At 41.6% G+C, this 26,815-nt stretch overlaps 1 protein-coding gene across 1 annotated transcript; it reads left to right on the forward strand.

Moving 5' to 3' along the window:
• The first annotated feature begins 17,492 nt into the window (after nucleotides 1-17,492).
• Nucleotides 17,493-20,460, forward strand: CUNH11orf87 (chromosome unknown C11orf87 homolog). The gene is made up of 2 exons (XM_077483967.1): nucleotides 17,493-17,814; nucleotides 18,566-20,460. Exon 2 carries the CDS (start codon nucleotides 18,667-18,669, stop codon nucleotides 19,123-19,125), a length of 459 nt encoding a protein of 152 aa, XP_077340093.1. The 5' UTR covers nucleotides 17,493-17,814; nucleotides 18,566-18,666; the 3' UTR covers nucleotides 19,126-20,460.
• The last annotated feature ends 6,355 nt before the right edge of the window (nucleotides 20,461-26,815 follow it).

Below are 26,815 nucleotides of genomic sequence, written 5' to 3' on the forward strand. Positions count from 1 at the left end.
CTGAACCCCACTGAAATCAAAGGGAGTTAAAGCTTGTATCCCCAGCCATGTAAATGAATGGGGTCAGTGACATCACTGGTTGTCAAAGACTTGGCAGAGCCTGCACCAGGCAGCATTCTTAACAACTGTTGAAGCAGCCATGTATAATAGCTGTAGTAATACCACTGATATACACAATGTTCAGCTCCCGCCAAATGGGCAAATGTTTGTGTTTTCACCCAAACGCCCAAATGGTCTGAACTATAGCAGGGACTTGTATGCCGTACCAGGGCTGGCAAACTGATGGCTACATCAATTTTAATTTAGAGGGCTACAGGGGTGGAGTCATGACTACTTAGGGTCTGGAAGAAGCTAGAGTTGAGTTTTATAAATTCCTACAACCAATATATTGCAATATACATGTTGTTATTTGAATTAAGCTATTGGTGGGTTAAAACCCAACCCTCTCCCCACCTCTCCTTCCCACCCCCTCTAACTAACCTGCTAGTATGAAAAAAAAACTATCCAAATGCCCATGTTACTGCCTACTTCATGTGGACATTGCCAACAGCCGGCTCCAGAGGCAGAAGAATGCATTAGAGCAGTGTGGACCTGTGGACCTGTGCCCAAGTAGATAACCAGCAGGGGAAAATACCTGGTCCCCGGGGCATGGAATTAGCTTGGCACTTACAGCAAACTTTTATCCATTACACTGCAGAATGGCTTAGGAGGAAGTGTTCGGAATCAAGACTGAGGAGTAAGGTAACTGATCACACTCTATGGGCTGGATCACACTGGAATGTGCGCAATTGAACATGCCTGTTCCCGTGCTTACCCATGTGATCTGGTTTTGACAGCCCATTCAGTTGAATAAGGCTGCAAAATGCAGGAGTATGGACAGATTGCAGATCTGTTGTGCCTGTGTGTGTGTGCGTGTGTGTGTGTGCGTGTGTGTGTGTGTGTGTGTGTGTGTAAAGAACAATAGTTGACAGGCTTCTTTGGAGGCAGGAACTCATATAAGGAAAACATTAGTACATGTGTTTTTGACAATATACATTAAAAACAATAAGTAAAATATATGTTAATTTCACATCTACAATCCATGTGTTTATGTTTTCTAAAGCTGGATCTGGTTGGCTCTTCTCCATGGAACTTCTTGGTATTTTACTTAAATAGAAAGGGAAGATTTAAGCCATAAAATGTTCTCCAGCAGATTAATTACCGGACTGTGAGATTTCAAGCTCTAATTATTATTATTATTATTCAGGATTTATATAGCACCAAGAGTTTACGCAGCACTTTACAATATAAATGGGAGACAATACAGTTATAATACAATAAAATACCAGAGGATTAAGAGGGCCCTGCTCAGAAGAACTTACAATCTAATAGGATGGGGCAGGTGGTACAAAAGGTTGTAACTGTGGGGAATGAGCTGATGGAAGTGGTAAAAGATTAGCTGGAGGCATATACTAATAAGTATATGGTCATTGTTACAAGACAAGACATTTCAAGCAGATCACTCCAAGTCTCCGATCCATAACCTCTCAGGTCTGCCCCCACACTCGGTTCTGGTCCCAGAAAGGAGGACATCCCACTTCACACAAATGTTTTAGTATAAAACTCAAGGAACACGCCAATGATATGTCAACAGTTCCATTTATTTTTAAGCCACTGACTTTTGCACAGGCCCCACCCTTAGCCAAGTTTCATGCGGGGACTGTGCAGGAGCCTGTGGCTTAGAATAACCTAAACGATGGACATCATCAGAGTGTTATAGGCATGCTTTAGAAATGGAGGCAATTGTATGAAAGGAAACTCTGCATGGCAAAATCCCATTCTGAGCTGTTGTGTTAGATGTTATTTAAGGTAAGCGATAGCAAAAAAAAATAAAAAATATTTGTGCAGTATTTTTCCTAATGTTTTAGAGGAAATCAGATACAAGTTAAAGAAGAAAAGCCATTTAAGTATCATTAAATATGCCATGAAAAGCAGCATCATTCACCAGGGTATCAGAAACAGCAATACAAGAGTTGTCATGCTGCAAGTGTGAAGGGTGCCACCTTAATAACAAACTGTCAAGGTCAAAAACAATAGTATTGATGAAAAAAGCCAACAAAGATTGACAAGATTCATGCAGAGTAACAGATGGTCTACAGGCAAACAAATATCATCTGTATACAACGGTGGTGATATTAGGTCATATATCAGAACGCAGGACCCATTCTAGCTTGTCACAGATGGTATATAACATCTGACAGCCCCACTCCCGGTATTGAAAAATGACAAAGAGGAGACAGTTTTCTAAGGAACAGAAAAACCCCTAAGGTGAGTTGGAGAGGAAAGCAGTCTGAACTTATGGACCTTAGCCTGTGCACATTAGGTTTCTCTTGTATAGTATAGGTTACATTATACTTATACAGAGAGCATAATGTATCATATGTTTACGCATGGCTGAGTGTCCCGTAAGGTAGTAGGTGCCAAGCCAACAACCAGGGTATGAAAAGGCTCATTTTAAAACAGTTTTTTTTAACCTGTCTGTTCAGCCCAGGACCCTTAGGGGCATTAAAAGAATTTGCACAGCAATTTGCCCAGTGAAAATACATCTACATTCGTTCTGTGTTAATGGGGCAAAAACAAAACAAAAGTTAGTCTATTTTCTATGCTAGACGAACATTACTCATTGGTTTAAAGCAGAAAATACTACATTTAGCCAGGAGATGGCGATATGTTTTATAAGAATTTCCTATGATACTTGGCCATCTAATGCCCAAATGCTGTATTTTTAATTTATTACTTCCACTGTATTAAAATATACAAGTCACAGGTTTTGCTAGCATGACTGTCATAAATTGGTGAACCTCTCTGTGCCACTTGATGTTAAGTTTTATCCCTCACAATGAGTGGAGTCTTCACCAGTGACCACAGCAAAAATGCTTTGGTTTTGTTGTGTGACCCTTTATGCTGTTGTCTATGGCTTTGCCTTGTGTTCCAGCAACTGACAGGCAACCAAAGAAAAGTAATAAATTAGCAGCTAAAGGGGAATCCTGTTAAAAAAAAACATTCACATAGATCACAGACAGATAAATAGGCTAGAGCTGTAACCAAGACAGTAGTTATGATTTTCTAAAAAGGATGCTGAACAATTTGCTTAGCCTTTGCCAGCGTTTGTTAAGCCCAGAAAAAAAAAAACAGATACTGTTCCCCTAAAGCATGTTATACAGCACAGTGCATGTGCTGTGTCATTTGGCCCCCTGTGACACCTAAAAACCTGGCTGATTGCCTGGCTATACCCTCCCCTCTGTAAAATGACCACGGTATATCATGGCTGCTGAGCCCTGACACTGTGGTAAGTTTACATGATTCCATCATCCGCAGCCCTGCTATCTGTCTCCTGTGTCTCCGGTGTCCTCCTCCCCCCTCCCCTCCCTGCCTGTCTGCTCTTATCAGAGTCCACCCCCTCCTTCAGCTCTCATAACTGCAACAGAGCTCATATAGGTACAGGGGCACTTGTTATTATGGTACAGGGGGATAAGACAATTTAGTTGCAGTGGGCTAACAACCACTTTAACCACTTCTCGTCCACCCTATAGCAAAATGATGGCTGGGAAGGGGTTTCATTATTCTGACTGGGTGTCATATGATGCCCAGCAGGGTAAGCCACGATTGCGTGCCTGCAGCGTGGCGATTGGTTGTGTGGCGTGTCAGTCTGACATATTGAATCTCCGATCGAGGTTATAGAAGCTCTTTACCATGTCTGTGTCCAATCACAGCTGATCACATTGTAAACAGGAAAGGCTGTGTATCGGCCTTTCCTCTACTCGCGCTGACAGACGTGAGTAGAGGAGAGCCGATTGGCTTCTCTCCTGATGGGGGGTCTGCACCGATTATCAGTGTAGCCCCCCTGACGATGCCCACCCAGGAGCACTAGCGATGCCCACCCATGGCCACCAGGGATGCTCCACCCATAGCCAGCAGGAATGTCCACCCATGGCCACCAGGGATGCCTACCCATGACCACTAGGTAACCCCATCAGAGGCTGTCTATCAGTGCCCACCAGTGCCTATCAGTGTCACCTATATGTGCCCTCCAGTGCCACCTATCAGTCCCACCTATGAATACTCATTAGTGCCACCTATGAGTGCCCATTAGTGCCTTCTATGAGTGCCCATCAGTGCCACCTATCAATGCCCAACAGTGTCCATCAGTGCTGCCTATGAGTTACCATCAGTGCTGTATATCAGTGCCCATCGGTGCTGTATATCAGTGCCCAGCAGTGCTGCTTATCAGTGCTGCATATAAGTGCCACCTAATCAGTACCAATTAATGAAGGAGAAAACTTACTTTTTTACAAACAGAAATTAAGAAAAACTTTTGGTTTTCAAAATGTTTTGCATTTTTTTATTTGTAGCGCAAAAAATAAAAACCCCAGAGGTGATAAAATACCACCAAAATAAAGCTCTATTTGTAGGAAGAAAATGGTACAGCGTTGCATGACTGCGCAATTGTCATTCAAAATATGATAGCACTGAAAGCTGAAAGCTTGGTGATGTCACAGACATTACAGATTTTGACACGTCTGTGCTGAATACTACTTTCAGGCAGCAGAAGGTGGAGGAAACAATGACTCACTCCTATGGAAACAATGCCAACACTGGTAGCTACTCATCTGAGGTAAGTTGGTGCTGCCAGTTGATTGCACTAAGTTTTAAACAGGGGTTACTATCTGTCAAGTTAAATAGTTCAGGAGAGGTTGTAAAAACGTCCCGTGTACATGAAGCCTAATGCCCCGTAAACACGATCAGACATTTCGCTGACAAAACCATGGATTTTTGTTTAAAGGATGTTGGCTCCAACTTGTCTTGCATACACACAGTCACACAAATGTTGGCCAACAATTACGAACGTAGTGACGTACAAGACGTACGTGATATCTCCATTACGAACACTAGTTTTATCACCGGCTCATACTTGATTCCGAGTATGCGTGGACTTTTGTCTGACGGACTTGTGTACACACGATGGGAAAGTCAGACAACAAACATTTGTTGGCAGAAAATATGAGAACCTGCAAGCCAACATTTTTTGGCGGAAAGTCCGACAACACATGTTCAATGGAGTATACATGGTCGGACTTTCCACCAGCAAGCTCACATCCAACATTTGTTGTCGGAAAATCCGATCGTGTGTAAGGGGCATAAGGCTTCATGTACACGGCTGCTGGTAAACGGACGTTTAGAAGCAGTTGGGCATTTTTGTCAGCTGCCCCTGAACACTCCTCTGTTATCTTATCAGTACATGTACACAGGGTCGTTTATACAACATTTCTAGGCAGTTGAGTTTGGAAGCATTTTTTGTAAAGTGCATTCATGACGGAAGTTCAGAGGCATTTGAAACGCCAAATGCCTGTAACAGCTTGTAAACGTGGTAACCACGGTAACTTGCATTTAGTCGCATTTAGTTTTCACAGACATTTTTAATGGAGATACATTTTTGACTATTTAAAAAAATAATAATTAAAAAACGCTCCTTAACGCAGATGCTGCTAAACGCGGCATGTAAATGCCTCAAAACTGAAGTTTTTAAATGTTGTTTACTATCTATCAAGTTAAATCATTCTGGGGGAGGTTTTAAAACCTTCCGTGTACATTAAGCCTAACACTAAAGGAGAAGGTTTAGTTATTTGGGTAAATAAACATCTATACTCACCTTTATGTTGTAGCATTAATCTGATGCTGCAACTGTCCCCCAATTTCTCTAAGACCGAGAACTGAGCAACTACATAACCACATATCACTCAGTTCTTGGTCTCGTTGAGCACTGACTATCAGTCACTTCTCTCTGCTCTGTCTCCCCAGTACTCACAGTAGCTCCAAGCTGGGAAGGGGGCAAGTGCACCTTGTTTCGGGTCAAAGCTGCTCATTGAGAGCTGGAGCCAGCTGTCAATAAGACAGCTAGGTGGATCCCAACAATATGGTTTGGATCCTTCTAGAGCATGGAGTGGCTCTGTTACGTCAGCTGACAGCAGGTTAACTGTGTCACAGGAGAGCAAAGTAAGTGCACTCCTGTGACTTAAAAGAGAAGTGTGATAAATAAAGAATAACGCTTTGAAGTGTTAAAGAGGAAGTAAACCCTGATGGGTTTACTTCCTCTTTTTTTCCCTGTAAAGGTAAAGCATAATGGACTACTATGCATCGCATAGTAGCTCATTATGTGTCACTTACCTGACACAGGAGCCAGCGAAGTCGCCGCTGTCCCCTGTAGTCCGCCGCATCCATCTTGCTGGTGGCGTCTCGCAGCTCCGCCGAATGACAGCGGCGAAGCCGCGATGACGTTACTCCCGCGCATGCGCATGGGAGTCGCGTCTCGCAGCTCCGCCGCTGTCATTCGGCGAAGCCGCGATGACGTCACTCCCGCGCATGCGCACGGGAGTCGACAAATTAGGCAGCTCCATTCTTGGACTTGCCGCGTTTAGTGCGCCTGCGCGCCGCTGTCTACGGCGCATGCGCCGTAGACAGCGGTGCCCATTTTCGGGCAAATATCTCCTAAACCATATAGGTTTAGGAGATATTGCTTGGACCTACAGGTAAGCCTTAATCTAGGCTTACCTGTAGGTCAAAGTGGTTTGTAAGGGTTTACAACCACTTTAATGTTGAATTTACATTGTGGGGCATTTTTTTTTTTTTTTTACTAAAATACTTTTTCTCTAGATGTGTGTGTTTATCTAATTTGTATTTTTTTGTGATGAGTACTACTGTATGTACCCTTTACTCTTTCATATAGTGCAAGTAAGTTATCTGGGGGCAATGAATCATGAACTGTTGCCTACCAAGGTACATTTATAAATGTTTTGGTCTTCAAGAGGTTAGAACAAGCTTCAAGTTGCTAGTGAAGGTGACTAGCTGTCATGCAAAAGTGATCCAGGTAGCTATAGTTGTGCCTGATCGCTTTTGCAGTTTCGAGAAGGTACAAAATAATTTGTAATAAAATAATCAAATAAAGAGTGGCAGTCCTTGCCACTAGTGTGCACAGCCCCTAATGTCACCTTTGCTGGGGTACTTCCTACAAGAAGGCACCTCAAATGCAAGAATATGGCATCCCCCAAGCATGTTATTTAATAGGATTGTGTAGGTTGCATATGCAGCCTTTAACGATCAGCCTTAACATGATTGTAAAGGTAATTATTTTTTTAAATCACAAACATGTCTATACTTATCTCCGTTGTATAAGGGTTTTGCACAGAGTGACCCCGATCCTCCTTTTCTGGGGTCCCCCAGGGGTGATCCTGGTTCCCGAGTCCTACTGCTGCATTCATTGACACAGACAGCAGGATTTGGCCTGGCCTCCCCGGATCCCCTGTCACTGCATTTGATTGACAGCAGTGGGAGCCACTGCAGCGTACCCCTCTGGGGCACCCAACAGCACAATCTGAAATCTGGATTACGGTGCTCAGTATTGACCCATTATGAGCGGTCCAGATACCCTGTGATCGCTGTGAAATCACATGTCACTCGGTAATCAATAGTCAAGATGTGTTTGATCTGTGATTGATTGGTCACCAGTGATCACAGTGTACCTGGGCCAACCATAGCACCCTGTATCATGTGATAGGTGTGGGCCAATCACAGCATCACAATAGTAAACAATGAGCCACGATTGAAAGTAATTCGCTGTAACAAGCAATCGTGCAACGAAAAAAAAATCCTGATCAACCCCCCCCCCCTTCAACAACCACTATGGTGACACTGCACTACTCTGATGAGAGCATGCAATACATTTTTTTTTTTTTAAAGGAGAAGAATTGTATAAAAAAGAAAAAAATAATTGAATAATTTTTTTTTTTTGCATACTGTCACCAGTCACTAGTGACAGTAAAATAAATGTGAAAAAAAAATTGTATTTAATTTCTTAATTTTACAAAAAAGGGACAAAAAATTACAACTTTAAAAAACTTTTCATGTCGTCTTTTATGAAATGCCTTTGACTAATTTCCAAAAAGGTGTCATTTGGTGGATATTTGTACTACCCTAGCATTTTAAGAATTTTCCTGGCATCATCACATTTGGTATTAAGAAGAGGAATAGTGCCCTATCTTTGACATCAATGGAAAGAATGGTTGGTGGCATTGGGAGAATCGTGCCCCATGGTTGGTGTCATTAGGAGGAATAATGCACCATTGTTGATGTCACTGGGAGGAATAGTGTCCCATTGTTTGTGTCATTGGGAGGAAAAGTTCTCCATTGTTTGTGTCATTGGGAGGGATAGTGGTCCATTGTGTGTGTCATTGGGAGGAATTGTGGATCATTGTTGGTGTCAGTGGAAGAAATGGTGTGTTGATATCGGTTGGTAGAATAGTTTCTCATATCAGTGGGAGAAATAGTGCCCCAAGGGCCAGATAAAGGTAAGCCAAGGGCCGAATCTGGCCCCTGGGCTGCAGTTTGGAGACCACCGCACTAGACTATTTCTGTGTATTGTTTGGACTGCAGTTGTACTCATCTCATCTGTGTTTATCCTGATCATTAATCTGTTACCTCTCCTATTGCCTGTTATTTCTGCTGGCCTTAGGGTCTTAGGGCTTGCACCGGTCTGGTCTGTTGTCAGATGTTGCCTCTGGCAACAAAGAGGGTCTAGTATATGAAATTCTGTGACAGGCTATGGGGCAAAACAAGATTGGAAACCTGTAGATTTAACACATTTTCCTGTTAGATTCTGATGAAAAATAAAATCTTTTCCCATTTCTATCTACATCTACCTTTATAAAACATGTATGAAAAACACATAGTGATGTATTTTCAGACACTTAGCAGTGAACAGACCTACATGTGTGATATTGATTGCATATGTTTCTCTAGTGAATATGCTTTTCTAGAGAGCTAAAAATTGACACAAGCTCTGCTAGCACTGGGCTGTTACAAGCCATAACCATCAAGGTATGCATGTTAAGAATCACAAATATGTGATGTAATATATTCCATCTTTGATAAGTAGTGGAATGTCAGTACATCAATCTGGGCTTTTGCTGCATTTGATTATGGTAGGAGAGTTTGTAAACTACAAAATGACCTTGCAGCAAACAGATACAGTATACTGTGGTAACCCAGCAAAGGTAAGGCATGTCAACTCAACATTTATTAAACATATCCAGGGTTAGATAGGTTTCTGTTAAAGCTGAACATGAGATAATTTATGAGGATGTGTATAGGGAAAGAATTAGGAGCCGGGCAGGGCAGGATAGGGGTCGGGTGGGGAAACTGGTGGCGAGTAACTCTTAAGGCCCAGCTAGTAGCTCAAGACTTGAAATGTTGAGCCATGGTCAATGAAGTTGGACTGCAGTCAAAAATGCACCCCACTGTGTGAACGGGCCCTGAGAGGTCCTTCTGCACAGCTCTAATGTTTCCAGGAGTGTTATCAGTTCACTTACTGACCTTATTTGTAGCCTAGAAGACTATTCTTAAAAACAAGATCCAGTGTTAACGCTGAACCAAGGGATCAGTTCCACAATCAAAAGTGTGCTGATCTATAAAAGAGCAATTACCCTCTAAATGCCTCATAATTGTATACTCTATTTTAAAATTCAGTTACATAGTGAAGCACGTCTCCTTACAGATTAATCCCGATACAGTTTCTCTCAGCAAAAGAGCTTGAAAAAAAATGACTGCGGACTTAACATCCGAAATCTTCAGATTATGAATTGAAGCTAAAATAACAGGGAAAATGCTTTCTGCTAGTAACAGATAAGACTTTTTTTTTTTTAAAGTGTTATATTCTATCCACTAAACAGGTTCTGGAGCTGAATGTAGGCCTGCAAATCAATTCTGCAAGCCATGCCATTCATCAGCAACCCTGACTGTGCCTTGGCATTCTCCCATATCACTGTGCATTCATTAGATGCTATACACTGCTGTATATATGATATATTGTGGAAAAACTAACTGCAGCATAATAGAGGTTTTCAGGGATCATTTGCCACTGTTTCTACATACATGAGGGCCTTCCACAGACAGGGAAGACTTGTGACTTAGAGCAATGCAGCATGGAATTGCATAACAATTATCTGATAGAGAATACATTGTATATGGCCTTTGTTCTGCCGTAGTAATGTACAACACCAAAAGAACCATAAAATCCTGGAATACATAAAGTATTTTAGCTGTAATATGCAATACAAATCAGTCAATGACTCAATCTGAGTTGGGATATGGAATGGCCTTTTGTGGAAATTGTAATGCTTTTAAAATAGTTCAAATACTATGATTGCAATAAATTGTCCCAAAAATACTATCAGAGCCAAAGGTGAGTTTGGTTTGTATATAGGGTGTCACATCTATATATACGGTATAAAGGGAAAAGACAAAAAGCAGACTTTTTAAGTACTCAGAAGAAACATTTCATTACACCCCTTTCACACCAGGGCGTTTTGCAGGCGCTATAGCGTTAGAAATAGCGCCTGCAATCCGCCCTAAAGAAGCTGCACCATTGTGTGTAGTGTGAAAGCCCCGAGGGCTTTCACACTACAGCGGTGCGCTGGCAGGACGTCAGGAAAAAGTACTGCCAGCAGCTTCTTTGGAGCGGTGAAGGAGTGGTGTGTTTACCGCTCCTCCATCGCTGCTCCCCATTGAAATCAATGGGGCAGCGCTGTAATACCGCTGGCAAAACGCCGCTATTGTGGCATATTGCCGGCGGTTTTAACCCTTTCGCGGTCGCTAGCGGGGGTAAAAGCACCCCGCTAGTGGCCGAAATGCACTGCAAATCCGCCGCAAAACCGGCTTTTACCCCCTGCTAGCGGCCGCGAAAGGGTTAAAACCGCTGGCAATACGCCGCAACAGCAGCGTTTTGCCGGCGGTATTACAGCGCTGCCCCATTGATTTCAATGGGGAGCAGCGGTGGAGGAGCGGTAAACACACCGCTCCTTCACCGCTCCAAAGAAGCTGCTGGCAGGACTTTTTTCTGACGTCCTGCCAGCGCACCGCTGTAGTGTGAAAGCCCTCGGGGCTTTCACACTACACACAATGGTGCAGCTTCTTTAGGGCAGGTTGCAGTTTTACCGCCGACGCAATGGGCGGTGTGGTGTGAAAGGGGTCTAAAGCTATAAAATCATTGATCTTATTAGAAGCACATTAAAAAGCCTATATGCAATACATGTGTGATATATTCATCAGTGTTGTTTTCTAAATAGTGCAGCGCTGTGTCTCATTAAATAATGGGCATACAAAATTTATATTAAACATTTCATGATCAAAAAAAAAAACTAAAAACTGAAAATGTCAAAAAATTTGAAAAAAAACTGTTCATCTGTGTCAATGCTTCCAAAACACCAGCTAAAGTGCCTGCTCACCTCAAAGATGAATGTAAAAGCATAGACAAATCACTCCTCGTGCCCACCACAATGGATCAACTTTCACTCTCCAATGGTAATCCTACAGTCTCCAGACTGCTCCTCTGTGTGGACAATCAGCGTTTGTATTGTCGTCAGATGAACCTTCCTTCACTTTCTTATAAGTGCTCAAACACACTATTACTTCTGTAGGTTATAGACATGAAACAACAAACACAAGTGCCATAGTGTAACCCTGTTTATTAAAAGCCCCCAAAACAAATCCACTTACAAGATAAAAACCCATATTACTTTGCTATACTACAATCCCCATATTACTTTGCTATACTTATTACTATTATAAGTCCCCCTGGCTATTCCTGTGTCGTCAGCATTTGCTCTAATCACCCTGGACTTACCTGGTACCTATAAATTTGATTTTCTACTTGCTGTCAGGACCCAATAGCTGTGCCATCATTTCCACCTTTTGCCTTCTGCTCCCCCATGGCTGCTATACCGTGTTTTTGAAAATTAGATATGTTTTATTATTCCATATTTACAATAAATTGACATGCTCCTGAAGAAGCACTACACAGCGTGCAACATGCAGAGCAAGGTGCAATACTTTCTACATCATCACACCGCTTATCTGCTTTTGAACCATGGCTGTGGACATATACACTTTATTGGAATGATTTTTTTCATCCTCTTGTCTCCTTGTAGATCTTTCTGGTTCTATGCAGTAGCGGTACTGTATGTATGTTTTGTATTTATTATCAAAGTGGATTTTTTTGGAATGTGTCATTTTTATATGACTTATTATAATAAAATTCATTTTTTGTATTAACTGTTGTTGACTGTGCCTACAAAGTCTAAGCCCCAATTCTTGTTTGATATTTCAATCTAAACGGGTTGCGCTACTATATGAAATATACATTAGTAAATAATAAAAACATATACACTCTCCCCAATTGAGGGGTAAAAACAAACAAGAAAATCCCATGTGCAAATGAAGAAATGGCAAACAGGAACAACCACAATCCTCTTCTTAAGTGTTCATAAACTTGTGCTTAGTGAGTATCCATCACCTTTGGAATAATGAAAAACGTGACACCACCACCTCTTATGAAAGGAATGCAGGCTTACCAGATATATAAGACCCTCAAATTGAAGAAAGGTCAACAGAGCTTGTGACCAAATCACCAAATGTCTGTCATAAGTGACAGTTCAATTCAGACTTCTGGGACAAACCAGAGGTGATTTTTTTTTATTTAAATGGTTTAAAGTGGAATAGAATTATGATTATTATCAACTATCACCCTGAGTACCTCCTGCCTTTGGCTATTAATGTTATACATGATTTATATAGCACCAACAGTTTGCACAGTGCTTTTAACACCTTCCCACCTGACCTATAGAAGATTGTTGACCAGGAGGACCTTTCGTCCTTCTGAATAGACGTCATATGATGTCCTCCCAGAAGGGGCCATACATTGACGTGATCTGTCACTGACTGATCACTATACCCGCCCACTGCCAGTATCCTGAGATTGCTGTGACCAATCAGCAAATCACCTGACATTTGTAAACGATGAATGGCTTTCTTTCATGCCTTCCATTATATACAATTTTGCTCCTAGCTGTAACTAGTCCCAGTGATCACATGGTACAGACAGCCCATCTGTACCATGTGATTGGCTTTGGCTAACCCCAGCTAATCACAACAAAACTACTGAATGAATCAGTTTCATTCAGTATAAATGGTGCTCATACAAATAAAATTAATTGCAATCATAATGTGTAAAAAAATAAAATCCTGACCACTTCCCCAGAGTAATACAGTGTTACTGCAGTAACACTGTATTGCTTTGGTCACAGTGAGTTAAAAAAAAAAATCATTAAAAAAAGGGAAAATCTAGTTAAACATATATTAAAAAATGTAAACGTGTGTTTTTTATACATACTGTCACCAGTCAGTGTCCCTGATCACCACCATGCCAGTTATATAATACAGTTGCACCGCACTGGTGACAGAAAATTACAACTTTTTACGCCATTCCTCTGACTAAATAACTTGAGCTGTCTACTTTCCAAAAAGAGGTAATTTGGGGGTATTTGTACTGGACTGAGGCCGCGTACACACGGGCGGACTGTATGGCCTACTTAGTCCGTCATACAATCCGACGGACAGTCCGTCCTACTTTCGAATGAACGGACTTGACCACACACGGATGCACAAACAGTCAGTCGAAAGCTTGCGCGATGACGTGTACAGCACGTACGACGGGACTAGAAATAGGAAGTCCAATACACCGCAATGCAACCTTCCGCCGTGTAAATCCTTTCTAAGCATGCGCCATTCTTAGTCCGTCGAACTAGCCTACTCACGAGCGGATTGTCCGCTGAAACCAAAGTATGACGGACAGAATTACGGAAATTCCGAAATACTTAGTACGCCAGACTGCGCGCTGAAAAAGTCAGCTGAAGCCCACACACGAACGGACTGTCCGCTGAAATGTGTTTCGACGGACTAAGTAGGCCATACAGTCCGCCCGTGTGTACGCGGCCTGACATTTTTGGGCATCAAGAAATGAGATTACATACTTTGTGGACTCTATACCTTTCCTACAGGCTAAATAATATACAAAATGATTTGGGTTATTTTCACTTAGGACATGTAGCAGAATGAATTTTGATCCGAATTTATGAACAGAGATTATTTATTTGCAAAATGTTATTACAGAAATTAAGAAAAACTTGGGTTTTTTTTTTCAACATTTTTGTTTATGTAGCAAAAAAAAAAAAGTGGTGATTAAATACCACCAAAAATGTTTGTGTGAAAAAATGTATAAAAAACGACTATGAGTACAGTGTTGCATGACTGCACAATTGTCATTCAAAGTGTGACAGCGCTGAAAACTGAAAATTGGCCTGGGCCCAGTATTGAAATGGTTAAAAAAAAGGGAGATGGTACATTTACAATACAATTTCTATACTTGAGGATTGTTTAAAGCTCAGTTTTTATTATATTAAAATACTTTTTAGAAATAGCTTAACAAATTTACTTATAAGTCATGACCACGACGTTCCTTTTTTTTTTGCACACACGCCCAGCACTGCATTTCCTATTGGACACTTGGTCTTGTACAGCTCGGTGTGTTAGACTGTTATAATGAGTAGGCTTAGGGAAAATGTTTAGGCATAATGAAATACCTAAGACCCCTTTCACACTGAGGCAGTTTTCAGGCGCTTTCAAGCTAAAAAAAAAAAGCACCTGAAAAGCTCACGCAAAACCTATTTCCATTAAAATCAATAAATGCTTTCACACTGGGACAGTGCGCTGGTAGAAAATTGAAAAAAAGATCCTCTCCTTTGACAATAATGAAAAGCTCTTCAAATACGCCTAAAAATCTCTTTTAAAGCACCTGAAAAGCTCTTCAAAAGTGCTTACTGATGGCGCGTACACACGACCGGACTTTCCGGCAGAATAGGTCCGAATCATTCCGCCGGATAGTCCGATCGTGTGTGGGATAGTTCGATTGTTTTTCTTTAAAAAAATTCTGACGGACCTAGAAATAGAACATGTTTCAAATCTGTCTGACGGACTCAATTCCTATCGGGAAAACCATTCGTCTGTATGCTGGTCCGATGGACCAAATATGACGCAAGGGCAGCTATTGGCTACTGGCTACTGAACTTCCTTTTCTAGTCCTGTCGTACATCATCACGTTCAAAAAGAACGGACTTTCGAACTGACTTTAGTCCATATATGTGTGGGCAAGTCCGTTTGTTCGGAATTCTGTCGTAACTCCGTCAAAAGTCCGTCGGGAAGACCGTCGGACCTTTTCTGCCGAAAAGTCTGGTTGTGTCTACGTGGAATTAATGCTTTACTGGCAGTTTTGAAGTACATCACTGTTAAATGGGCCTTGTTCTATAAATAATACCCCTTATACTTATTACTCCTTACCACAGCAATTTCTGTGAACATTACTAAGTGGGAATTTAAGTAGATGATTCCGCCATCAGTAATGGCCTTTAGCTTTTTTACTCACCTGAATCTGTTTCTAAACCAGAAATGGCTATTTATTGCTGGGTATCACACAACCAGAAGTATATGTTATCTGTTAGAATTGCTGTGATTTTTCAGACTTACATCAGTTTTCTTGTTGGAACATCTCTCAAACAAATGCCATTGGAACAATGTTTGCATGTGCCTAATGTTGCTGTCATTTAATATAATGGGGAAATAGGTACTAATGGGAATCTGGACAATGCACATATGTCAATAAGGAATAAAATAGAAGTATGGGCAGAAATTCTCTTGTGGGTCACAGGAGTGCACTTAATTTTGTTCTTCTATGACCCAGAATCAGCTAACAACAAGTAAAGCTCAATGTCAGTTGACGTCACAGAGTTGCTCCAGGCTCTAGAAGGATCCAGACCATATTATCAGACTTTCGTGTTCGCAGTACTTACTTGCAATGCCGGCATCTGAACCCAAAGCCGATGGATGAATAAGCTTGGGGTGCTGACATCGCAGGATCCTTGGACAGGTAAGTGTCCTTATATTAAACGTTAGCAGCTACAGTATTTGTATCTGCTGACTTTTATTTTTTATTTTTTTATATATACATACAGACGCAAGCTCTCCTTTAACTTCTTGAGTTCCGCTTCAACATGATAAAGCATATATGAGATTTCATTGATTGGTTTTAGACCTACTTTTAAATATAACATCCATATGTTAAAGTACATTAATGTGTGTTGCATTGAAGGGATTGTAAACCACCACCTTGTAAAAGAGCACATCCAGTTTAAAATATAAATGAAAGGCAAAACATTTGTGTTTTAAAACATTATTTTAATATTAATATTAAAACATCATAAACACCTCCCCCTCCCCCCCTCTTTTTTTTATAAGTGATCACTTTCTCTTATTCCCATTCTCAGCTTCAAAAGAGCTGAGGAAGCCAAAGCAGCAGCACACTGATCTTCTGAGTGAAAGACTGTAGGGGGGGACAAGTCTAATCATTGGAGGAGATCAGTGGAGTAGGCTGAGTTCCCAGCATAGCTAGAGAACTGAACATGCTGTGCTCACCCGCTTAGTGTGGTCAGTTTTTTTAAATAGGAGAGCAGAGGCACTGCAAGGAACATCTGGGAATTCACTCAAAGGAAGCAATAAAACAGGATACTTTCTCATAAAAGTACATGGTACAGCAGCCACATATCAGGAATATGAAATGTTGGGTTTACATACTCTCTAAGGCAGCCCGTTTATTTGCATGCACCAAAACAAGAGGCATGCGATATTTTTTGAGTGCAGCACCTTACAGAATATATGACACTGCATTATCCCAACTTGTGAAATATGCATTACCGCAACACAATGGCATGAACGGCTCTAAATCAAAATTCATTATTTTCAGGGGACCAGAATTCCTCTATTTGGTAGTGACTTACGATTTTCTTGCTGCTCTCTGCATTATCCTAATGATTGGTAAATGGATCATGATAAGCATAGGCGTGCACAGGGGGTGTGCTTGGGCACACCCTAATCACCCTGCGTGGCAGATTGCACCTGCTGATGTTTCACCAAAGCCCCCCCCCCCCTAAAAAAAATGTAAAAATAATATAAAAATTTAATTGTAAAAGAAATAATATAGGAATTAAATTGTAAAATAAATATTATAAAAATGTAATTGTAAAAAATAATACAAAAATAAAATAAAATAAATAACTACTGACACCACCCACTGCCCTACTGACACAACTCTCTGCCCTACTGAAACCTCCATTGCCCTACTAATACCATCCATGTTTTAATACATTTTGAAATGTATTTTACATTTATTTGTGTGTATATATATATTACACATGCATACATAAATGTTTTAGTTTTTGAGTGCACACCCTAATGCAATAGGCTGGCACACCTATGAGGATAAGATACAATGCCTTATAACTTATTTTTTTACTCTCCTGGATAATATTAGGACTGATCGGATAGATAGAACAGTAGAGCAAACCCCAGCAGTTTATGAGCACAGGCATCCAGGATGGAGATCCTCATTGATTTGCAGCTTCAGTAGGAATTGTAATGCAATGTGAATATAGCTCAGTACTGCAGAGGAAGGCTGCAGGGTTCTACCACAAACCTCCTTCTAAATGTATTCCAGCAGGGAAGGATCGCACTGCCTCCTGCCAGCAATGCTCTGAAATCCTGTGCTCACCCTTAAAGGGTGTTGCCTGTGCCGGGGTGCAGAGGGAGGGGGTCCTCGCCCACTGGCAGAGCACTAATGGGGAGGCACATCTTGCTGCGGGCGCCGGCTGGAGGGACCGGCAGCTCAGTGAGCAGAAACCCAAGACAGTGGCAGGATGACGTCAGCACAGCGCAGACTGGCAATAGGCTGCTGCCTCCCCAGCTGCCCGTCCGCTCATTCAGTGCCTTCTGCAGCCAGGAGCAAGCCAGCGGCGGGGATTCCAGCAGCAGCAGCAGCCGCATCAGCCAACCTACCTACAGGTAAGTGCCTGCAATGGGAAGACCATCGCCCTGAGCCACCCTGTACACAGCACACACACCCCCTTTTGGAAGCTTATCAGACACCTTCCGTTCAGGTATGCATGGTAAATGCCAGAGCCATGGGTGCAGATCAGGTAAGAAAGGAGAAGGGTGACACTTATATATGTCTGCATCAGAAGTAACTGCAGTCCCCAGTATTTCCTATTGTCCCAAGTTGCCACTGATCTGTCACCGTAGTGGATGGAGGGATGGGGGACATAAAGGCAGCCAGGTACTTGGCATCCGAATAAAGGCTTCCTAATGTACATTAGTGCATCAAATGTCCCATAATAAAGAGCTCCATGAGTGTTTAATTCAGCTGATTACAATTGTCGGTTTAAAAGATTAGGATGCAACAATGTAGCAGTTAGTTATACCGTTGTTAAAGATACAGATACAACTATATATGAGTTGGTTACAATTGTCGGTGCTACCGATTAAGATGCAATAATGTATCAGTTGGTTACAATTGTCGGTGGTATAGATACAGATACAACAATGTATCAGTTACAATTGTCTGTTACAGATTACGATGCAGCAATGTTTCAGTTGGTTGCAGTTGCCGGCGTTAAAGATACAGATACAAAAATGTATCAGTTGGTTACAATTGCCGGTGTTAGAGATACAACAATGCATCAGTTAGATCCCAGAATCAGCCCACACATGTATTGCAGCTGGATTCTCAGGAGTAAACCTTATTTTTGTTTGGCAGGTTGATGTCTATGAAGACTTCCTTCTTCATCCCTAGCAGTGTCACCACATCAGTACAGATAAGAGGGAGGCGAGGTGTGCCTTCTTCCCCAAGCTTTCCCAATGAGTGCCAGGATCTCCAAGCAGCTGAGGCTCTCCATGCCCCCTTGCTTGCTGAACAGGACCTCTTCTTCCAACACTACCAGCTGTGTGACCGAAGTGGAGCCTTTGTTCCAGTCCTTCTCCTCCACTTTGGTCCTGATCGTCCTGGCCACTGTGATCTTCTGCCTGGTGGTTCTGTCCCTCAGCACCTTCCACCTGCACAAGAGCAAGATGAAGAAACGTAAAATAGAGAAAGCCCAGGAGGAATACGAGAGGGATCACTGCAGCCCCAAGGCAGAAAGGGGCAACAGACAGCCAAGTAAGGCTCAAGACCCCGGTGGCCATGACTCCCCCGACATCCAGAGAAGAGACCAGAGCCCCTTCAATCCATATGCCAGGATGACCGAGCAACCTCAAAGGGAAGCTTCAATTTTGGACAATGCCAAGGAGGACTTGCTGCAATCCGTGGTCTTGTCATGATCTTGAGGGCACTAAGAGGCACTGTGTTGTACATATTTGGTGACACCGTCCCGGAAAAAAAATAAAAATAATAATAATAATAATATCGATACAAAGCGCATGATTCCAAATCCATATTGCGTTACCATACAAGATGACAAAAAATGGGGTTAGTCTTATTTTTTTCTTTTCTGGAGACGAAAGGCGCACAATGAGACCAAAATACCATCTTGCTTAAGGATTCCCATCCTGCTGTATATAAGAGTCACCCAGGATACCGGTACCTCTCTGTATGAGCTATATGATATTCTATGTCATCCTATCAATACACACACAAACTGGACACAAAAGAAGACAGCAATCGTTGGGGAGTCCTAGTGTTTAAGATGCATTGTGGAGGCTTTAACAATGGAGAGAACAAAAAAAACTCAGAACACAATAACATATAGAAAGCAAATAATGTCTACTTTATTTCTTATTTTCTAATATAACATTTGCCTTGTGGAGCTTAATTCAAGTATTGGTAGGTAATGTCAAGCGCTGCACCTTGCTACTACTCCAGCTTTCCAGTTCCTTGCGGTTAGTCCACTGTGTGTGGTGCTAAAGCCCAGCCGCACAGTTTACTGGGGAGCTGTCCACTGTGTGCGGTGCTGAGGACCAACCGCACAGTCTAGTATTCGTTACGGATAGTGGGGAGCTGTCCACTGTGTTTGGTGCTGAAGCCCAGTCGCACAGTTCAGTATTCTTTGCAGTTAGTGGGGAGCTGTCCACTGTGTGTGGTGCTGAAGCCCAAGCCGCACAGCTTAGTATTCCTTGCGGATAGTGGAGAGCTGTCCACTGTGTGTGGTGCTGAAGCCCAAGCCGCACAGCTTAGTATTCCTTGCGGATAGTGGAGAGCTGTCCACTGTGTGTAGTGCTGAAGCCCAGCCGCACAGTCTAGTATCGCTTTTAGCTCTCTAAATAGGTTCTTTATCCTTTTCTTCTCTTTTGCCTTCATTGAACAAATGTCCTGTTTGCTTAACTCCTGTCTATGACCTGTACTTGTTGTACACAGAGATATTAGTTTTTTTTTGTACAAAGAAAATTATTAGGTGATGTGCAAGTGCAGTCCTGAAGTGCAGTTATGCAGTGACTAATCCCAAATATCGATATGATTTTCTTTGTTATGTTGAAAAACATGTGCCCTTATTTTACCTCCTATTGATACTGAGGCGAACATAGCTCTGTACTATGCACTCTTTAATGTATGCTTTTGTTTTACTGCTGTTGAGGGGGGTGGGCGGACCGAGCAAACTCAATTCAGTGGCATGGATTAGCTTCTATTGTTACAGGAATAAATTTTATATATTAAGCTTACGCTGGCATCTTGATGTTTCATGATTTTAGAATGACACGATAAAATAAGAGTAGGTGCATTGGCTGCCTCTTTGTCATTAATGTTGGGTACATTGCAGGATGGGTGTACACTGTATACAATGGGAGGGGGGATTACTAAAACTGGGTCAGCTGTGCATGACAACAAATCAGCTTCATCTTGTTTCTTTGTATATTACAGGTACTTTTGTAGCACCATCAATTTGCGCAACGCTTTACACAGATATTTTATGTTCACATCAGTCCCTGCCCTCAAAGAACTTACAATCTAAAGTCCCTAAGTCACATTCATTCATACATACACATATAGAACCAATTAACCAACACGCTTGTCTTTGGAGTGTGGGATGGAACTGGAGAAACCTACATAGGCTCAGGGAGAACATGCAAACTCCAGGTAGTGACATGGTTGGGATTCAAATCAACAACCCTAGTGCTGCTATTTGGAAGTGTTTAGCCACTGTGCATATATATATATATATATATATATATATATATATATATATATATATATATAATTATTATTATTATTGGAAGTGCTGCCCACATAGCCACTGTGCTGCTGATTTCACATAATTTGTTCAGTTAAGCTTTGAAAATGAAAGCTAGAAGCTGATTGGTTGCCATGCACACCTGCTCCAGTCTTAGTAAATTCCCTTTGTATGTCTGCCAGGAGTGCTTCGCAAATGATTATGAGTATGTGCACACTTTGTGTTTAGAATGCAAATATTTAATCCTAGGGTCTGACTTTACAATACAGTACAGTACTTGATTTTAGTTTGTATGTTACAGATTACAGCGCGTTAATGAGAAGTATTTGTTTTTTTCTTTATTTGATAAAGTAGGGAGATATGTAATGATAATGTGCAAATAGTTAAGACTTGTGAAAAAACAAGAAAAGATCATTTCTGATTTGCTGCTGTGTGTTTCTGCACTTTGTGTAATATGGTTCGCCTTATGTAATGCATTTGTCAAATGGGCATCTGGTAGTGGAAATGAATGGCGTACAATTGAGATAATGACCCACCTATTTATACTTCAAATTTCCTGTAATCACTTTCCTTGCCAGTGCTGTATTAGACTCATTTTAGAGTGCTAGTCATTACAATTAAATAAATATTACCTATTCGGTGAGCTTAGGCAGAGTGCAAGAATAGGCATCCCTTCACTGCACTGGGGCCAGTAACTGCACAATATATCATATTTCTGATAAGCAAAGTAGGTCTAAACTTTAACTGGATGACATTTAGTTTGCTCAAACAATGTATATAATACACAATTGTCATTCTTTCTCATTAAATACTACATTCAGCTTTTATCATCATTTTTGCATCTCAGTGCTCCCCAGCCTCTTTCAGCCTATCTACACGAACTCAGCATTGGCTATACATCATTGCTCTGGACTGCATTCTTGATTGTGATAGCAGTGGACAATGCCTGCACAATGTTCATCATTATGGATGTTTGTAACCTCCACAGGGATGCACTGACAGGGTAACAAAGCAGGAGCTCAACTATTAGACAGTCATTACCCCATAAAAGGAAGTGCCTGAACAAGGACCTTCAAGGCAGGGTCATCAGGTATTATTTTCATGAAGGCCACAGAAATAAAAAGAATGAAAACAACCTTTGAAAGTACATTAACATGATAAAGTGAGTATGAGATTTTAGTGATTAGGTTTAGATCTACTTTAACCACTTGTGGACCGGCTCATGCTGATATACATTTGCAAAATTGTTTGTAACAGCGAATCGCCATATGGGCACTTCTGTACCTTTAAGGGTCGATAGTAGGTGAACACACACCACCTGAGGGATGCGCATGCCCACTGCACAGTGGGGAACCCGATGCGTGCGATCACCGCCGGCAACCCGCAATCGAGTGCACGAGAGCAGGAACCGGGATTTGTGTGTAAGCACACACAAATCCCTGTTCTGTCAGGAACAAGTAGGAACAAAGATCTCCACCCCAGTCAGTCCTATCCCCATACAGTTAGAAACACTAACTAGAGAACACATTTGACCCCTTGATCGCCCCCTGGTGTTAACCCCTTCCCTGCCAGTGACATTTATACAATAATCAGTTTTTTTAGCCATGATTTCTGTATAAATGCCAATGGTCCCAAAAATGTGTCAAAAGTGTCCGATCTGTCCGGTGCAATGTTGCAGTACTGCTAAAAATTGCTAAAAATTGCAGATCACCACCATTACTAGTAAAACATATGTAGAATGATATATATTGGTATAAACTGAGTTTTTTTTTAAAACATTTTGCGTATATTTATTATAGCAAAAAGCAATTTTGTTTGGGTACAGCGTTGCACGATCGCGCAATTGTCAGCTAAAGTGATGCAGTACCGTACCGCAAAAAATGGCCTGGTCTTTAAGCAGCCAAATCTTCCAGTCTGTAAGTGGTTAAATATTAGATTAACTCTTAAAATATCATATCTAGGGGGCCTAACTCAGGGGTATTCAAATTACTGGTCTTTGCTTGTAAATGTAACTTAATGTATGTACTTTAATGTGTTAATAAAACTCCCCTTTTTCAAGCCACCTAAGCCTATTAGAGGGTCAAAAGTCAAATTATGTGAAGAAAAAGCTGTGTCAGTTTCTTTCTTTCCAAAATGCACACTAGGCTCCCAGAAGCAGATGTACCTGCTGTAACCAAAGTTAAGGCTGAAAGCTAATAGGTTTTGCCAAAAGATTTAGCAATTTAGATTTCCTTATTTTTGCTGTCCTGTATCAGCAGCAAGTAAACAAGGACTATTCCATAATTTGCACCAACAGTTTGCGCAGCGCTTTACAACAAACAGGGGCAGACAGTACAGTTATAATACAATTCAATGCAGGAGGAAAGAGAGGCCCCTTCTTGTTAGAGTTTACAATCTAGAGGGGAGGGTCAGATGAAACAAAAGGTAATAGCTGTGGGAGATTAACTGATGGAGAAAATGAAAATGCAGTTAGGTTTTTCAGGGATCATCTAAAAGCTAATAGAGTAGGGCATAATAGGGCCGGTTGGGGTAAGGAGTTCCATAGGATTGGAGAGGCTCTGGAAAAGTCCTGGAGGCAAGCAAAGGAGGAGGTGACGAGGGAGCTAGAGAGCAGGAAGTCTTGAGGGGAACGAAGAGAACAATTAGGTTGGTATTTTGAGACTAAGCTAATGATGTAGCTGGGGGCTAAATTGTGGACGACTTTGAAAGTTATTGTTAGTATTTTGAATTTAATTTGTTGGGTGAGCGGGAGACAGTGGAGGGATTGACAGAGAGGAGTAGCAGACACAGAGTGATTGGTAAGGTGGATGAGTCTGGCAGCAGCATTCATGATAGACTGAAGGGGGAATAGCCTATGCAGAGGTAAGCCAATGAGTACGGTGTTGCAGTAGTCAAAGTGAGAGATGACCAGGGAGTGAATTAAGAGCTTTGTTGTGTCATTGGTTAGAAAGGGGTGTATTTTGGAGATGTTGTGGAGTTGAGATGGCAAGATTTGGACAGTAATTGGACGTGGGGCTTAAAGGAGAGTTCAGAGTCCAGGACTAGTTGTGCCATCAATTTTGTCAGAGAGATCAGGGGAAGGGGCATGTGGTGGAGGAAAAATTAAAAGTTTGGTTTTGGACAGATTGAGTTTGAGGAAGGGGTGTGACATCTAGACTGATATATCTGTTAGCAAAGGAAACTGAGGGAGTGACCTGAGGGGTAGAGAAATTGATTTGGGTGTTGTCAGGGTAGAGATGGTATTTGAAGCCCTGGGAGGCTATCAGCTGACCCAGGGAGGAGGTGTAGATTGAAAATAGGAGAAGCCCAAGAACGGAACCTTGGGGAATCTTGGGATATGTAGGAAGAGAACCAGCGAAGAGTACAGTCACGGAGATCAATGGCGTGGAGTTTTTGGAGGGGGTAGTCAACTGTATCAAAGGCAGCAGAAAGGTCCAAGAGTGGGAGTACAGAATAGTGTCCATTGGTTTTGGCTGTTAGTAGATAATTTTTTAGTTTTAGGAGAGAAGTTTCAGTGAAGTATTGAGGACGAAATCCAGACTGAAGGGGGTTAAGAAGGTTATTTTTGGCCAGGTGGTTTGTCAGTCGGTTATAGACCAGATGTTCAAGTAGTTTGGATAAAAAGGGGAGCAAGGAGATGGGAAGTAGGTTGTTAAGTTTTGTCCAGTGAAGGCTTTTTAAGTATGGGGCTGACTAGTGTGTGTTTTAGAGAGTTGGGGAAGATGCCAGAAGAGAGGGAGAGATTAAAGATGTGGGTTAGAGCGTGTAGAATAGTGTCACTGTGTGAACGTATCACTTGCAAGGGAACAGGATCCAGAGGGCAGGTGGTTAGTTGAACATTAGCAAGTAGTTTAGCAACCTCGTCTATACTGGTGGGGTTGTACCTGCGGTTGTACCTGTGGGCATGAAGTGTAAAGCATGGACGGTGTCTGAACAGAAGGGATTGACTCACAAATTGTTTCAATCTTCTGTTTGAAGTGATTGGCGATCTCCTGGGCAGTGAGTGTGTTAGTGGGTGGAGGCAGTGGAAGTCAAAGTAGAGCGCTGAAGGTAGAGAAGAGTTGATGGTGACGGGATGATAAGTTGTTAATGAGAGTGATAAAATAGGTCTGCTTGGCAGTGAGGAGGCAGGAGTTGTATTTTTTGGAAGGCAGATTTCTATTAGTTGAAATCTTTCTGAGACTTAGTCTTACGCCACAGGCGTTAAATAGCATAGCTTTGTTTTTTCAGACTTCTAGTGTCATCTGTTTGCCAAGGATGAAGGGGTCAGGACTGATTCTGTGTGTAGTGAGAGGGGCCAGTGTGTCCAGGGAGGCTAAAAGGGAAGTGTGTAGACATAAGTGGCTAGGTCGGTGCAGGACAGTGGTGTGATTTTGTCATAGAGGTGGTCAGTAGTAGAATAGAGATGAGAAGGGATGAGATGGCGTATGTTTCTACGGGTAGCTGTTAGGCGGTTGGAAGGAGGGGAGGTAAAGGAGAGGGAGAGAGTAAAACTAATAAGGTAGTGATCAGAGAGAAGAAAAGGATAGTTGGAGAGGGAGCACTGAGTGCATAGGTGGGAGAAAACCAGGTCAAGGGTATTGCCTTCAGAGTGAATGGAAGCATGTATCCATTGCTTCAGGTCATGTGTGGTCATATGTGGTCCTCCTTAAAGTTTCATACAAATATAAATAGCTAACCTTTTTGATAACCATAGATCATACTGCCCGGTTACTGTCAGAACTGGCACAGTGCTGAGGATAAGCTAAAATTCTCTATGGCTAGTCCTGGCACAACTGAATCTTCAGAGGACACTGGAGGCACTGGTTTACACAAATACAACAATGGTTCTGAGCAGCTGGCATTGAAAAGTAAGGTTAGATGAAAGATAAAGCAAATATACATAAAAACTTAAACAAAATGCACTTACTGGAACTACATGTTCACATATGACCCCGTGGCACACTTAGACCTGTAGTTCAGCCATAGCAATAGCTGGCTTGCAATGGGTTTTAACAGAGTGTCTTCTATAGATATTATATTAAGGAAAAGTTCAAGGTGCAGATGCCCGTAAAAAAAAAATTGTTTACATTTATGATTAGGAAGTCTGATTGACTTATATGGGTTTCTGTAATGTCCACATCATCCTCCCTACTTTGTACTGCTTTGTCTGTCTTTTCCTTAGCTCTCGTAAGTAAATTTATTGTCTAAGATTTGTGTCATAGGAAGCACATGGATTTATGATGAATACATTCATCCCAGTAGCAGCTCTGGTAATAACTTGTTTAAGCTGATATACAGTAGCCCCAATCAATGGCAACATGTCACTGGCCTCAAACTTGATAGCTTCTAGAGCCAGGTGGGGGCAGGGTGGGGATGTCATTGGAATGACGCATGTACATTACAACACTTAAACTGCAGCGTAGTAACAAATCTAGCCAGGATTTGCCTTAGATCTATAGACATTGATTGCTCACTTGGAAGTGTTGCAGGGTGTATCTGGAGCTGGAATTATAAGGAAGATGTCTGATTGCTATTTTGGTCACGTCCTGAGCCCAGTAGGCTGCATGGCCCTGTGATATTGCCTGCATTAAAAAAACCTAGGTTTATGTTACTGCATATGCATTTAGTAGATTAGATTTTAATTTAATGTTTTAATGTTTATACATTTTTGTAATTACATGACTTATTAATAATATCTTAAAAGCGAATGCAAATTTTATATATCTATATATATATCTATCTATCTCTATATATAATATATTTTGAGAAACAGAAACATTTATAGTGAACCTATCATCTATGATGTCAGACTAAATAAAAATAATATAGAGATCACTTTTAATCTTTAAAGTTGAACTCTGAGC

Source organism: Lithobates pipiens, unplaced genomic scaffold, assembly GCF_037356315.1.
Source record: "Lithobates pipiens isolate NorthernLeopardFrog02 unplaced genomic scaffold, aLitPip1_a1.2 Scaffold_16, whole genome shotgun sequence".
Taxonomy (NCBI): Eukaryota; Metazoa; Chordata; class Amphibia; order Anura; family Ranidae; genus Lithobates; species Lithobates pipiens.